This window comes from Callorhinus ursinus, unplaced genomic scaffold, assembly GCF_003265705.2.
Source record: "Callorhinus ursinus isolate GAN/ISIS: 27379988/994484 unplaced genomic scaffold, GSC_fseal_2.0 scaffold18, whole genome shotgun sequence".
NCBI lineage: Eukaryota > Metazoa > Chordata > Mammalia > Carnivora > Otariidae > Callorhinus > Callorhinus ursinus.
The window spans coordinates 2505452-2515860 of NW_027397080.1; the positions used below are offsets into that span (position 1 = coordinate 2505452).

The 10409-nt window shown below is 55.4% G+C and overlaps 3 protein-coding genes across 7 annotated transcripts in view; all 3 read right to left on the reverse strand.

The window, feature by feature from the left end:
• Positions 1 to 396, reverse strand: part of B4GALT2 (beta-1,4-galactosyltransferase 2) — a 10116-nt gene extending 9720 nt beyond the window's left edge. For 2 of the 3 annotated variants that reach the window (XM_025857044.2, XM_073902744.1), the window contains exon 1: positions 141 to 396. The gene's annotated coding sequence lies outside the window, so the exon portion shown is untranslated. Of the gene's footprint in view, positions 1 to 60 lie in introns of all 3 variants that reach the window. The other variant, XM_073902745.1, reaches the window with a different exon arrangement.
• Positions 397 to 1315: 919 nt separating this feature from the next.
• On the reverse strand, positions 1316 to 4536 carry ATP6V0B (ATPase H+ transporting V0 subunit b). Of its 2 annotated transcripts, none has more exons than XM_025856760.2 (8): positions 4358 to 4536; positions 3587 to 3635; positions 3271 to 3354; positions 3065 to 3142; positions 2788 to 2857; positions 2614 to 2665; positions 2207 to 2397; positions 1316 to 1624 (listed from the first exon to the last, which is right to left on the reverse strand). In XM_025856760.2, exons 1-8 carry the CDS (start codon positions 4422 to 4424, stop codon positions 1598 to 1600), a joined length of 618 nt encoding a protein of 205 aa, XP_025712545.1. In that variant the 5' UTR covers positions 4425 to 4536; the 3' UTR covers positions 1316 to 1597. The 2 variants fall into 2 exon arrangements, with proteins under 2 accessions (XP_025712545.1, XP_025712546.1); XM_025856761.1 differs by lacking the exon at positions 4358 to 4536 and adding an exon at positions 3914 to 3936.
• Positions 4537 to 6841: 2305 nt separating this feature from the next.
• Positions 6842 to 9611, reverse strand: DPH2 (diphthamide biosynthesis 2). Of its 2 annotated transcripts, XM_025856908.2 has the most exons (6): positions 9258 to 9611; positions 8922 to 9034; positions 8413 to 8636; positions 7531 to 8214; positions 7274 to 7450; positions 6842 to 7192 (listed from the first exon to the last, which is right to left on the reverse strand). In XM_025856908.2, exons 1-6 carry the CDS (start codon positions 9402 to 9404, stop codon positions 7068 to 7070), a joined length of 1470 nt encoding a protein of 489 aa, XP_025712693.1. In that variant the 5' UTR covers positions 9405 to 9611; the 3' UTR covers positions 6842 to 7067. The 2 variants fall into 2 exon arrangements, with proteins under 2 accessions (XP_025712693.1, XP_025712694.1); XM_025856909.2 differs by lacking the exon at positions 8413 to 8636 and having other exon boundaries at positions 9258 to 9385.
• Positions 9612 to 10409: the final 798 nt, after the last annotated feature.

The window sequence follows — 10409 nt, forward strand, 5'->3', positions numbered from 1 at the left end:
CCAGGGGGGAGGGGGGGTGGGGAAACGCCAGGCCGGGGTCTGGCCGCCGGCGCCTCTCACCGGCTCCTGGGCGGGGATCGCGGGGCCGGGTCTGGAATGTCGGGGCCCTGGGCTGGGGGCCGCGCGCGCACCCCTCTCACCCGGCGCTCGGGGCTCAGCAGGGGGCACCGCTCCGGCTCGGGCTGGGTTCCCGGCTCCCGTGGCTGCGGACGGTTCCGTCCCCCATGGCCCGGCCCCGCCGCCTCCCGCCGCCCGGTCAGCGGCCCCCGCGGCCCCCGGGCCGCCTCCCGCCGCCGCCGCCGCGGGCCATGGAGCCGAGCCGCCCCGGGGGGCAGGGCGGGGCCGGGCGGCCGGGCAGACCCACGGACCCGCGGACCGATGGACCACAGCGCCGCCGCCTCCCTCCCGCGCTACGGCGCCTCGGAGGGGCAGGCCTGGCCGGCGCGCCCGCGCGCGCGCACCCGCCTCCAGCGCGCCCGCACCCGCCGCGCGCCTCCGCTGCCCGCCCCTGCCGGCGGCCAAGCGCGGCGGAGCGAGGGGACGGCGGAGCGAGGGGACAGAGGTGGCACGGTACCAGAGAGGGGCGGAAGAAATCGGTAAGGCTCATCCCAGAGGTTGGATTCGGGGTCCAGACTGGGGAGGGTGTGGGTGTGGGCTGGAGCACGAACTCCGCCAAAGAAGGGGGCCTGGAAGTTAGGCGACTCTAGCAGGGAGGGTAGGGATTCGTCAACTCACTGAGAAGGGAATAGGATTAAAGGCCTGCCAGCGGCCAGCGGAGGGAGCTGCCAGTTGGGCAGGACCCTTAAAGGCGTGGGGAGAAGTGTGTGGCAGGGGCTTCTAGGGTAACGGGAGGTGGGTAAAAGACTGCACAGAAGTGGGAGGAGCTGGACAGGGCCCTGGGAACAAGGGCTCAGGGGATGGCGCTGGGATAGGCAGAGGCAAATCAACGGGCTCCAAGCCCCACAGGGATAGAGGGTGACGGATTCCTGAGGATAGAGCCACATGGTAGATGTGGCCCATCTGGGCTTAGCAGACAGAACCTTGAAGGCATGGGACTAGGAGGACAGCCCCCTCCCCTGCACAAACACCTGGGTTCATATCCCGAGTCCCTTGCTCCTTTCAATAAAGATATTCAGGTATAGAGTCCTCAGCCCAGCACCCTTCCTCTCCACCCAGGAACTAGCTCTGTCCAGAGCAGAGACAGTGCGTATGAGACAGAAAGGTGCCAAGAAGCTGGCATTAGGTTGAGGCCTACAGCCCCTGTTACACTCCCTCCATGAAAGAATGTGGCGAAGGAGGGCAACAGAAGCAGCACTGACCCAGACAAAAACCACGTTTATTTCACAAACACTGGGAAGATGGGTTTGGGGGGTAGGGGTGGGACACAGGTGCAGAGCTGCACATGGTCGTCAGCGACCCACTCCCCACACTGAGGCTCCAGCCAGGCAGTGCCTCCAAGTTGATGGGCAGCAAGAAGCAAGTGCAGGGATGGCCCTGAACACCAAGCCCCCTGAAAGGCCAAGGGTGACAGCTCCAGCTGTCCTGGGAAAACCACAAATAAATAAGAGTGGGACATGGCCCCACCCAAACAGATCATCTAGTCACCCATCTTCACTCTGGAGGTCTGCAAAAGAAGAACAAGGAGAAATCAGGCAGTGACAGAGGAATAGATAAGACAGTGACAAATGACATAAGGTCAGTTCTAGCAAACCCATGGTGGGATGGATAGACCACAACAGATGGATGACTGGACCAAGATGGACATGCTGTGACAAACACAGATGAACAGGGACAGTCAGACAACCAGAGAGTTAGGCTGTGGGACAGAGAGATGGAGAAGTGCCATATGGACAGGACCAGTTACCAAGGGTCAACCCAGCTAAATAGTCAAACACACCAAGACAGACTGACACACAGACAAGATCCCAATCCAGGCTAGACTACAAACAAAGACAAAAAATAATACAACAGAAAGCCTCAATGAAAGACCTATAGACACAAAGGATCAGGGAAATACACATTACACTAGTCAATGATACCACGCTAGAAAGCTTCAAAAGAGGAAAACGAAAAAATGGGAATAAAGTGGTGGGAGCTGCTCAGGGGTTCTATGGTTACAGATAGAGAAAGGGACACCGTGGCTCCTCTGGAAAGAGAGTGAGGATGGGATGGACACAAGGACACAGGCTCCCAGGGGATTCATCACCTGAAGGATTGCAACAATGACGCCGAAGAGGCCAATGGCACTGCCAAAGATCTCCACGATGAGAATCTTTACAAAGAGGCTGGGGTTCTGTGCATCAGCCAGGGCAGCTCCACTGCCCACGATGCCCACGCAGACTCCACAGAAGAGGTTAGACAGGCCCACTGTGAGGCCAGCTCCAAACATGGAGTAGCCTGAGGGGATGGAAAGAGAGTACTGACACCAAGCCAGGCACAAGGGGAGAGGAGGACAAGGACCCAAATGGACTAATGGGGCTTATCACCACTCCCAACTCTGCAAAGCAGGCCAAACAAAGGGAGTGACTATTGAAATAATGAATCTCAGCTGGGGCCTGAAAGTGGGGAAGCAGACATGAAGCCCCAGCTTTCTTCCTTCACACATCCACCTACCTGCATGGTAGTTTCGATGCCCAATGGCCTGGGGGTCAGTGGCACTGAAAGGCTGCAGGAGGCAGAGAAGTAATCAGAAACCACCCCTTAATGCCACTCCCCCTCCCCCAGTATCACTAAACACTGTATAGAACACACTGGCATAGATGCCCACCCCACCCTGGGTCTCCATACCTCAGCCATGTTACTAATTACAATTGCCATGATGATGCCATAGATGGCCACAGCCTCACAGAAGATGATGCTGGTAGTGGTGAGCACGGGGGTAGAGAGGAGAAAAGGATGAGAAAGAAACCAACCTTCTTCCCCCAGAGAGTTCCCAACCAACATTTCCCCCACTGACAACTCCCACCCCACCAGGAGGCTGGTCAGAAGCAGCATGTCAGGTCAAACAAACAGCGAGCTCCCAATGCAGGTGGTTCTGACAACCCTCCAAAGGCCCTACATTTACCTGACCAGATTCTTGGTCTTGATCCTGGGGGCCTTCACCCCTCCCCCAATGATAGAAGAGCCAGTAATATAGATGCCCCTGGTGGAAGGATAAAAAACCAATGAGCAGAGCCCAAGTTTGTCACTGCCCCCAGGATGACTAAGGACCCAGTGACACCACCTGCTATGACTCACCCCTCCCCCCAGTCCCACCACCCCAATACTCACCATGCTGCCCCAACCACAGACAGGGAAATAGCTAGACCAATGCCCAAGTTTGACCACATGAAGGGGGAAGTCTCGGTCAGGAACCTGGTGTGGAAACAGGGAGAAAAGCAATTTCAGCCTTGGTGGAGAAGTGAGCACAAAATCCATCCCCCAACCCTCCAAGCCCACCAGTCCTGGATACTGAGATAAAATACATCATATGTCCCAAAGGTCCATATCCCAGGCACCTGGGGATGGGGGTGCAGTAGGGGCTTAGATCAGTGAAGAAAAGCTGCAGAGAAGCCCCTAGAGGAGTCCTCTCTCTGCAGGCCCTTACCATGCCACATCAAAGCGGAAACCCAAGTCAAAAATGGTGTAGCAGATTCCTGCAGGAGTGGGGAAAAAAAGGGTTAGAGGCGGCTCTCTAGAGAGAAACTTCCCAACTTAGACAAGAAACTGCTGCCCAGCTGCCACGTCCCCAAAGGTCTGCCTACAGGTAAGTCAAGGGAGACTCGTCAGGCTGGCCTCCGTGTGAAAGCACAGCTATCTATTCCTCAGTTCAGGCCTCCATTTTCTGCCACTCCCTCAGTAACCTATCTTCCCCCAGTGACACCACCTCCAAGACCGAGACCCTCCACGGCCAGTTACTAGTAGGCCTAAATACCCTGGAGAAAGGGAGAGGGCACCGGATCCCACCAGCCCAATCTGAGCCGCTGTTTACCCAACAAGCTGTGGGGGGGGGGGAGGGCAAAACGACCGGGAAAAGAGGAACTGGAACAGCCGGCTCGTGACCCAAGCAGGCCCCTCTGGAGCAAGCGAGGGATCGCAGCAGTGAGACGGGGGGAGGGGCCGGTAGTGACAGAGAGGTACCGGGGCTGCTCTCGCGGCCCCCACCTCGCCCCGTCCGCGCCCCTCCTCAAAGGGGCTGGAGATCCGGGTCTCCTCTGTCAGGATCAGAAGCCCCGACAGGCGTGAAGCAAGTCCTGGAGCCTCGGGCACAGAACCCACGCTGGGGCCTAGCATCCCTGGGACCCCACTTCTCCCGCTGGGCTCCAGCCCCGCCAGCGGGGCCCGGATGCTGGCCCCGCCCGCCAGGGCCCGGCCTCACCCACGACAAGCATGCAGCCCCAAAAGGCCACGAAGACCCCGGAGTAGAGCAGTGCTAGCCCCGTCATGGCGGCAACGACGGCGGGGCTCGGGTCCGTGGGGCCACAGCTATACCCGCGTCCCTGCGTCCACCGTCCGCCCCGCAGTCTGTCCGCCCGCCCCGCAGCGTCACCTGACTCACCCACGTGACGCGCCGGCACCACGTGACCCCACGCCCGGCCCTGCGCGGCGCTGCGGAGGGTCCAGAACTTTGGCGACGCCGGAACTGCAAGCACTGAGGATTGTGGTTGTTGTAGTGCCTCGCTTCGGAAGAGGTTCCGGCGGCCTTAGTACCTCAACCTCCGGCCGGTTACTCCCACGTCTCTCCAAACCGCTCCTCCTGAACCCTGTCAGCCAGCACCACTTGGGCTCACCAAGTGAGCTTTACACCGGGGTCTCCTCGCGGGCCTCCCTAGCTTAGCCTCCAGGCCTCAGGTGCTGAGTCCATGAGGCCTTTTCCCTTGCTGTCCTCTCCAGTTCAGCGGGGGTGTCTTGGGCTCTCTTCCTAACTTTGCTCATGCTGTTCCTTCTGCCTGAAGCACGCTTCTTCGTGTTCATCGCCTTGCCCAGCTAACACCTACTGGTCCCCAGAAAGCACTCTTCCAGGAAGACTTCCCTAACCCAGAGGCAGGGTGATGAGCCTGCTCTGGGCTCCCCTGCTGTCCTGGTGATACTTATGAAGCTTACCATCATGTCACTCTTTGGTTTAAAATACCATTTCAAGGGCGCCTGGGTGGCTCAGTCAGTTAAGCATCTGCCTTGGCTCAGGTCATGATCCTGGGGTCCTGGGATAGAGCCCTGCATCAGGCTCCCTGCTCAGTGGGGAGCCTGCTTCTCCCTTTCCCTCTGCTACTCCCCCTGCTTGTGCTCTCTCAAATAAAATCTTTAATGAAAATAAAATAAAATGCCATTTCACTCAATAAATGCCACAGTCCTAATAATGGCCTACTACTATACTAGGCCTCTCCTGATGCAGCTTCCCATGCCCCTTACCTGATCTCATCTAATACTTCCCTGCTAACTGCACTGGCCTCCTTGCTATTCCTTGAACTTATCAGTCATACCCCCACTACAACACCCTTGCATTTGTTCCCTCTGCTTCTACTTATCCATGTGGCTCACTCCATAACTTCGTCTTTGCTCACCTTCTTCAAAAGGCCTTTCCTCATCATCTTAATATTGCAATCCACTGTCCTTTACACTCCTTTCCAGCTTTATAGTCCTCCATAGTACTTACTTATCACCATTTGGCATACTAAATATCTTATTTTGTCCATCTCTTCACCCAGCCCCCGTGTGAGAATGTAAGCACCATGAAAGGGTTTCTGTTGAGCTTACTGTATTTCCAGTGCCTGGCACACAGTGGGTGCTCCATATATATTTGTAAAATACACGATTGCTGCCCATTTTGTCCGCTGCCAGTCAGTTTACAGATCTGCCTCTACCAGTAGACTGGGCACCCCCGAGCTCAGGGACCACATCTCCCTGTTTACCTACTTCTTTAACACTTTGGACAGTGCCAGTAGGCCAAGATTCTCTGCAAACCTGGTAATGAAAAAGTGCCCCCAGGGGCTTCCCTCCTCACAGAAAGTAGTTTCACTGTCTTATCATTGCTTATTTAAAACTGCCTCCCTTCCTAACTACACTGCGAGGACAGGAAGTTAGTTAAATACAATTCACATCTCCACTCAGGACCTATAGTGTTTGATGAATATAAAGAAAAAGAAAGAGAAAAAGTAGTTTATTCAAGTGTCTGTGATCTCCCTGAGAAACAAAATTAGAATCAGTATAGATCAGCACTGTCCAACAGAACTTCCTGCAATGATGGAAATGTCCCATAGCTGCACTATCCTCTCATGTGGCTAAACGACCACTGAAATGTGAGTAGTGTGACTGAGAAACTGAGTTTTTATTTTTAAAGTTTACTTTTTTAGTAATCTGTACACCCATCATGAGGTTTGAACTCATGACCCTGAGATCAAGAGTTGCACACTTTTCTAGCTGAGCCAGCCAGGCACACTGAGAAACTGAGTTTTTAATTTTAACTAATTTAAATTCGTGTTTAATAGCCATATATGTCTAGTGGTTACTTTATTGGACAACACAGGTCTAGACCAGTGGTTCTCAACTAGGGGCAGCTTTGCCCCCACAGGAGACATTTGTCAATGTCTGGAGGCATTTTTGGTTATCACAGCTGGGGAGGGGTATGTTGGGGGCATCTAGTGGGCAGAAGCCAGAGACAATGCTAAACATACTACAGTGCACAGAACAGCCCCTCACAGCAAAGATTTATCTGGCCCAAAACGTCAATAGTACCAAAGTTAGGAAACCCTGGTCTACATCTAGAACCTTTGACAAGGGTAAACCCTCAACTAAACATCAGAAACTGGGACTGGCCAGAGGAGGACAGATGGGCCCACAAGACTTTAGGAAAGCCCCAAATAAGTCCCATCAGTCCAATAGGTATTTATTAAGCCACTATACGCTAAGCCTTGTGCCAGGGCCAGGACAGGGACAGAGCAGGATTCCCTTCCTCAGTGAGGGGCTGTCTGCTCTTCTCTGCATCCAGGCTCCTTCAAGGATCCTAGCAGAGGAGTGAAGGTGATGCAGGGAGCATTAAAGGTCTTTGCAGCAATTCTTAAGTCCATCTGTGTCTCTGGCCCCACACGGTATCAGCTGCTTCCCTCATCCTCGTAGGCGATGGCAATCCCTCGTCTTCCACTCACAGCTCCTGTCACCGGTGTCTGACCCAGACGGGGCTCCAGCCCCTGCCAGCTCCGGGAACTAAGGAACAAGGCTGCAGAGAGAGGGGACTGAGGCCAAGTGGGCTGAATCTGGGGAAAGAGTTCAGCTGGGAGCAGAGACTTGGCACACTTACCTGCAGGGCTGCTCTCAGCCAGCTCTAGCTGGGGCCGCAAGGTCAGGGCCGAACACCCAGGATCATCTGATGGCTTCCACGCAGGTGGGGGTCGGAGTTCCCCAGTAATAAGTGACACATCTGGGGTGTCCCACAGTTCTGAGTCAGGTGGTGGGAGGGGCACGTGGAAGGGAGAGCCTAGGAGGGAGAAAGAGGATCCATACTGGCCCAATTCCATGCCCCTGAGTTTCCAGCTCAGGCAGTACCCCAGCACTCACCAGGCAATAAATCCGCATAATGTGTGAGATGGGGAGCCAGGCCTGAAGGTGGCCAGGCGGGGTTGCAGGCAGCTTCCAGCTCACATGGTGCCAATACAGGCCGGAAAAAGCCACCAGAAGGCTGTGGAGCTAGAGCACCAAGAGGGCAGGCCAACAGCACAAAGACATCCACCTCAGGGAAGTTGGCGAGCTTGGGAGGTGTGGGCCGCCCCAGGGCCAACACATAGCTACGCTTGCCTGCAGCCTGAGCTAGGTTCCGCAAGTGTGCCAGTGCCTCACGGTGTCGGGCCACACCCAGTGTCCCTGCCAACAGCCCTACCACATGGGCATCTCTGGCCCTCTCTACCAGATAGTGTCTACGTGCCCTCAGCCGCCTAGCCCGGACACCTTCATCCTGAGTCCGCCCTGTATCCGGGCAGCAGGTGAAGAAGGGCTGCCCAGGTGCCCAGCCCAAGAGCAGCCGGCTCAGGTCTGGGTCAAGGTCAAGGTCAGCACTGGCTTCAGAGCCCCCCACATAGAAGGCACCATATTCTTCCAGACACCTCCCTGGAGCCAGGGGGAAGCGGCGCCCAAAACGCTCCAGGGGCTCAGGCGCTGGCCTACAGGAGCCCACTGGCAATGGAAGAGCTGGGCTGGAGACAAGCAGGTCCAGGTACCGTGGGCGCAGGAGAGTGGCCAAGGCCTCTGGAAGAAGGAAGTGATGTCAGAGTTGGGGTCTACCAAAGCAGGAACCCCTTCACCCCAGGAGACTGAATGTGACCCAAAAGCAAAGACTGGGATCAAGCCCATATCAAGAGCTCTATGGGAGTGTACTGAAATGGGACTATCAAGGCACAAAGTAGTTAGCCTACCCTTCTTGCATGCCCAGGCAAAAACCCTCACCCAAGGCGTGGGCACAGCCCGGCTCACTTAGCAGCACCACAGGCACTTTGGGGTCTGGGTTCTGGGCCTCAAAGGCCTTGACGCAGAGCTCCAAGTGCACAGAACGTTGACCAAGGACAAAGGCCACCGGCAGCGGGCGGGCTGGAGGGCTTAAGCAGGCAGGGCCAAAATGTACAAGGGCCTGAGCTCCAGCTTGCTCAGCACCCAGTACATCCACACAGCAGCTGCAGGGGAGATACCATTAGTAAGAAGAGTTCTCATCAGGAAAACAGTTGCTGTCCTTCATGGGAAATGTGAAGCCTGAAATGTGGTCAGTGAAGTAAACAATGTTATAAAAGAAGACACTGTCATTCAGAGGAGCAAGTATCAGAAGAGGAGGCATCATCAAGGAAAAACACAGCCACTGGGGGCAGACACTGTCATAGAAGGAAAACATCAAGAACCTTGGATCACTAAACCTACTCCCCACCCCCTACCCCCGCCCCCAACCCTCAAGCTCAAATTCATACCTTCCATAGGCCGTGTCGCCCAGAATGAACATCTTCGACCCTGTGGTCCCCTCCAGTCGTGCAGCCACGGCCCCAGCATCTCCCAATAGCTGGTCAGGGAACTGCAAGGCCACCTGTAAGTATAAGCCATAGTCAGGAACAGCCTCTCTCTTCCACCCTCTTCAAGGAAAACCTTCCAGAAGTCCCTATCTAACCTTCAAAGCTCCTCCTCCGAGAGGAGCAACTCCCCACCGTCCACCCCCCACCCCACCCCCATCCTCACAAAATTACCCCAAGATCCCGATCTTCTGGGCAACCCATCCCGAGGTGAGCCACCCCTCCCTAACCTGCCCTCACCCGCCGACACCGCAGGTCGCGGACAAATCCAGCGACTCGCTCCAGCTCGTAGACGCGGTCCAGGTCCTCCGGAGGAGTGAGCAGCCCCGCGGCGCCCGCCTGTCGCTGCAGCGCTGCCTCAGCGGGGCTGCTGAACGTAGACTCCATGAGGCACCGCTTGGGTGGCGGGAAGCAGCGAGGACCTCCCTCGGTCAGCTTCAGGCCCCGCGTCCTCAAAAGCAGCCCTCAATAAATCAGAGTCACTTAGAGAGAGCAGCGGGGCTGGGAAGTCAGCGCGCAGCCCTCGGACCATCAGTCCACTTACCAAACTGGGGTTTCTCTGCTTCACCACTACACACGGGCCTGCGGGGGATTACTTCCGGGTTTTTGAGGCGGGGCTGGCAGTAGTTTTGCCAATCTTAAACTAGCACTGCTCTCGCCTTCCAATCCTCGCCAGGCCGCCCTCAGAGAGCCAATGATCTGCCTCAGAACGCAAGTCAATCGGGAGTACCTCAGAGGAAGTCGCGGAGCCTTGTGGGTGTTGTAGTTCCCCTGGCCCTCTTCTCCAGCCGCTAGTTTTCCTGTTCAGCCCGCCAATCGCGCTCAGAAAAAGTGACCCCCCCCCCCCAACCCCCGTGCCTGGCTGGCTGTCAGAAGAGCATGTGACTCTTGATCGCAGCGTTGTGAGTTGGAGCCCCACGTTAGGGGTAGAGAGTAAATAAATACACTTAAAAAAAAAAAAAAGCGACCCCCTGAAGATACTTGTTTGAGCAGCTCCCATCGTGGTATACTGTTAAGCACTTCATTGCACTCTATCATCTAGGAGGTAGCAGTGCATAATTTTCAATTCAGGTGTCAAACTGCCTGGGTTTGGATGTTGTGCTCTGCCGTTGCTACTTAACGTCTCTGTGGCTGTTTCTTCATCTGCAAGGTAGGGGTTGTAACAAGAGCATTCCTAACAGGATTGTTGAATCAAATTGATTTAGATATAAAACTTTACAGAGTAGTCCTTTGCATATCATATATACTGAAAGCATTCGCTGTTATCCTCACAGCAGTCTGTTAATCACGTAAATATTGAGCACTTATTGTTCACCAGGTACTACATTCTTAATGTTAACAGTAAGTTAACATTACTTTACTCCTTCCTTTGGAGTAAGACTTATCCAAGAG

Excerpts from the sequence above, each read along its gene's own strand:
- ATP6V0B (XM_025856760.2), bottom strand. The coding sequence starts at position 4,424 with ATGACGGGGCTAGCACTGCTCTACTCCGGGGTCTTCGTGGCCTTTTGG. Across the intron at positions 3,636-4,357 it reads GGGCTGCATGCTTGTCGTGG|GAATCTGCTACACCATTTTT; the intron begins GTGAGGCCGGGC and ends CCACTCCTGCAG. Across the intron at positions 3,355-3,586 it reads TTCCGCTTTGATGTGGCATG|GTTCCTGACCGAGACTTCCC; the intron begins GTAAGGGCCTGC and ends TTTCCACACCAG.
- DPH2 (XM_025856908.2), bottom strand. The coding sequence starts at position 9,404 with ATGGAGTCTACGTTCAGCAGCCCCGCTGAGGCAGCGCTGCAGCGACAG. Across the intron at positions 8,215-8,412 it reads GGGCTGTGCCCACGCCTTGG|AGGCCTTGGCCACTCTCCTG; the intron begins GTGAGGGTTTTT and ends TCCTTCTTCCAG. Across the intron at positions 7,451-7,530 it reads TTATGCGGATTTATTGCCTG|GCTCTCCCTTCCACGTGCCC; the intron begins GTGAGTGCTGGG and ends TCTCCCTCCTAG.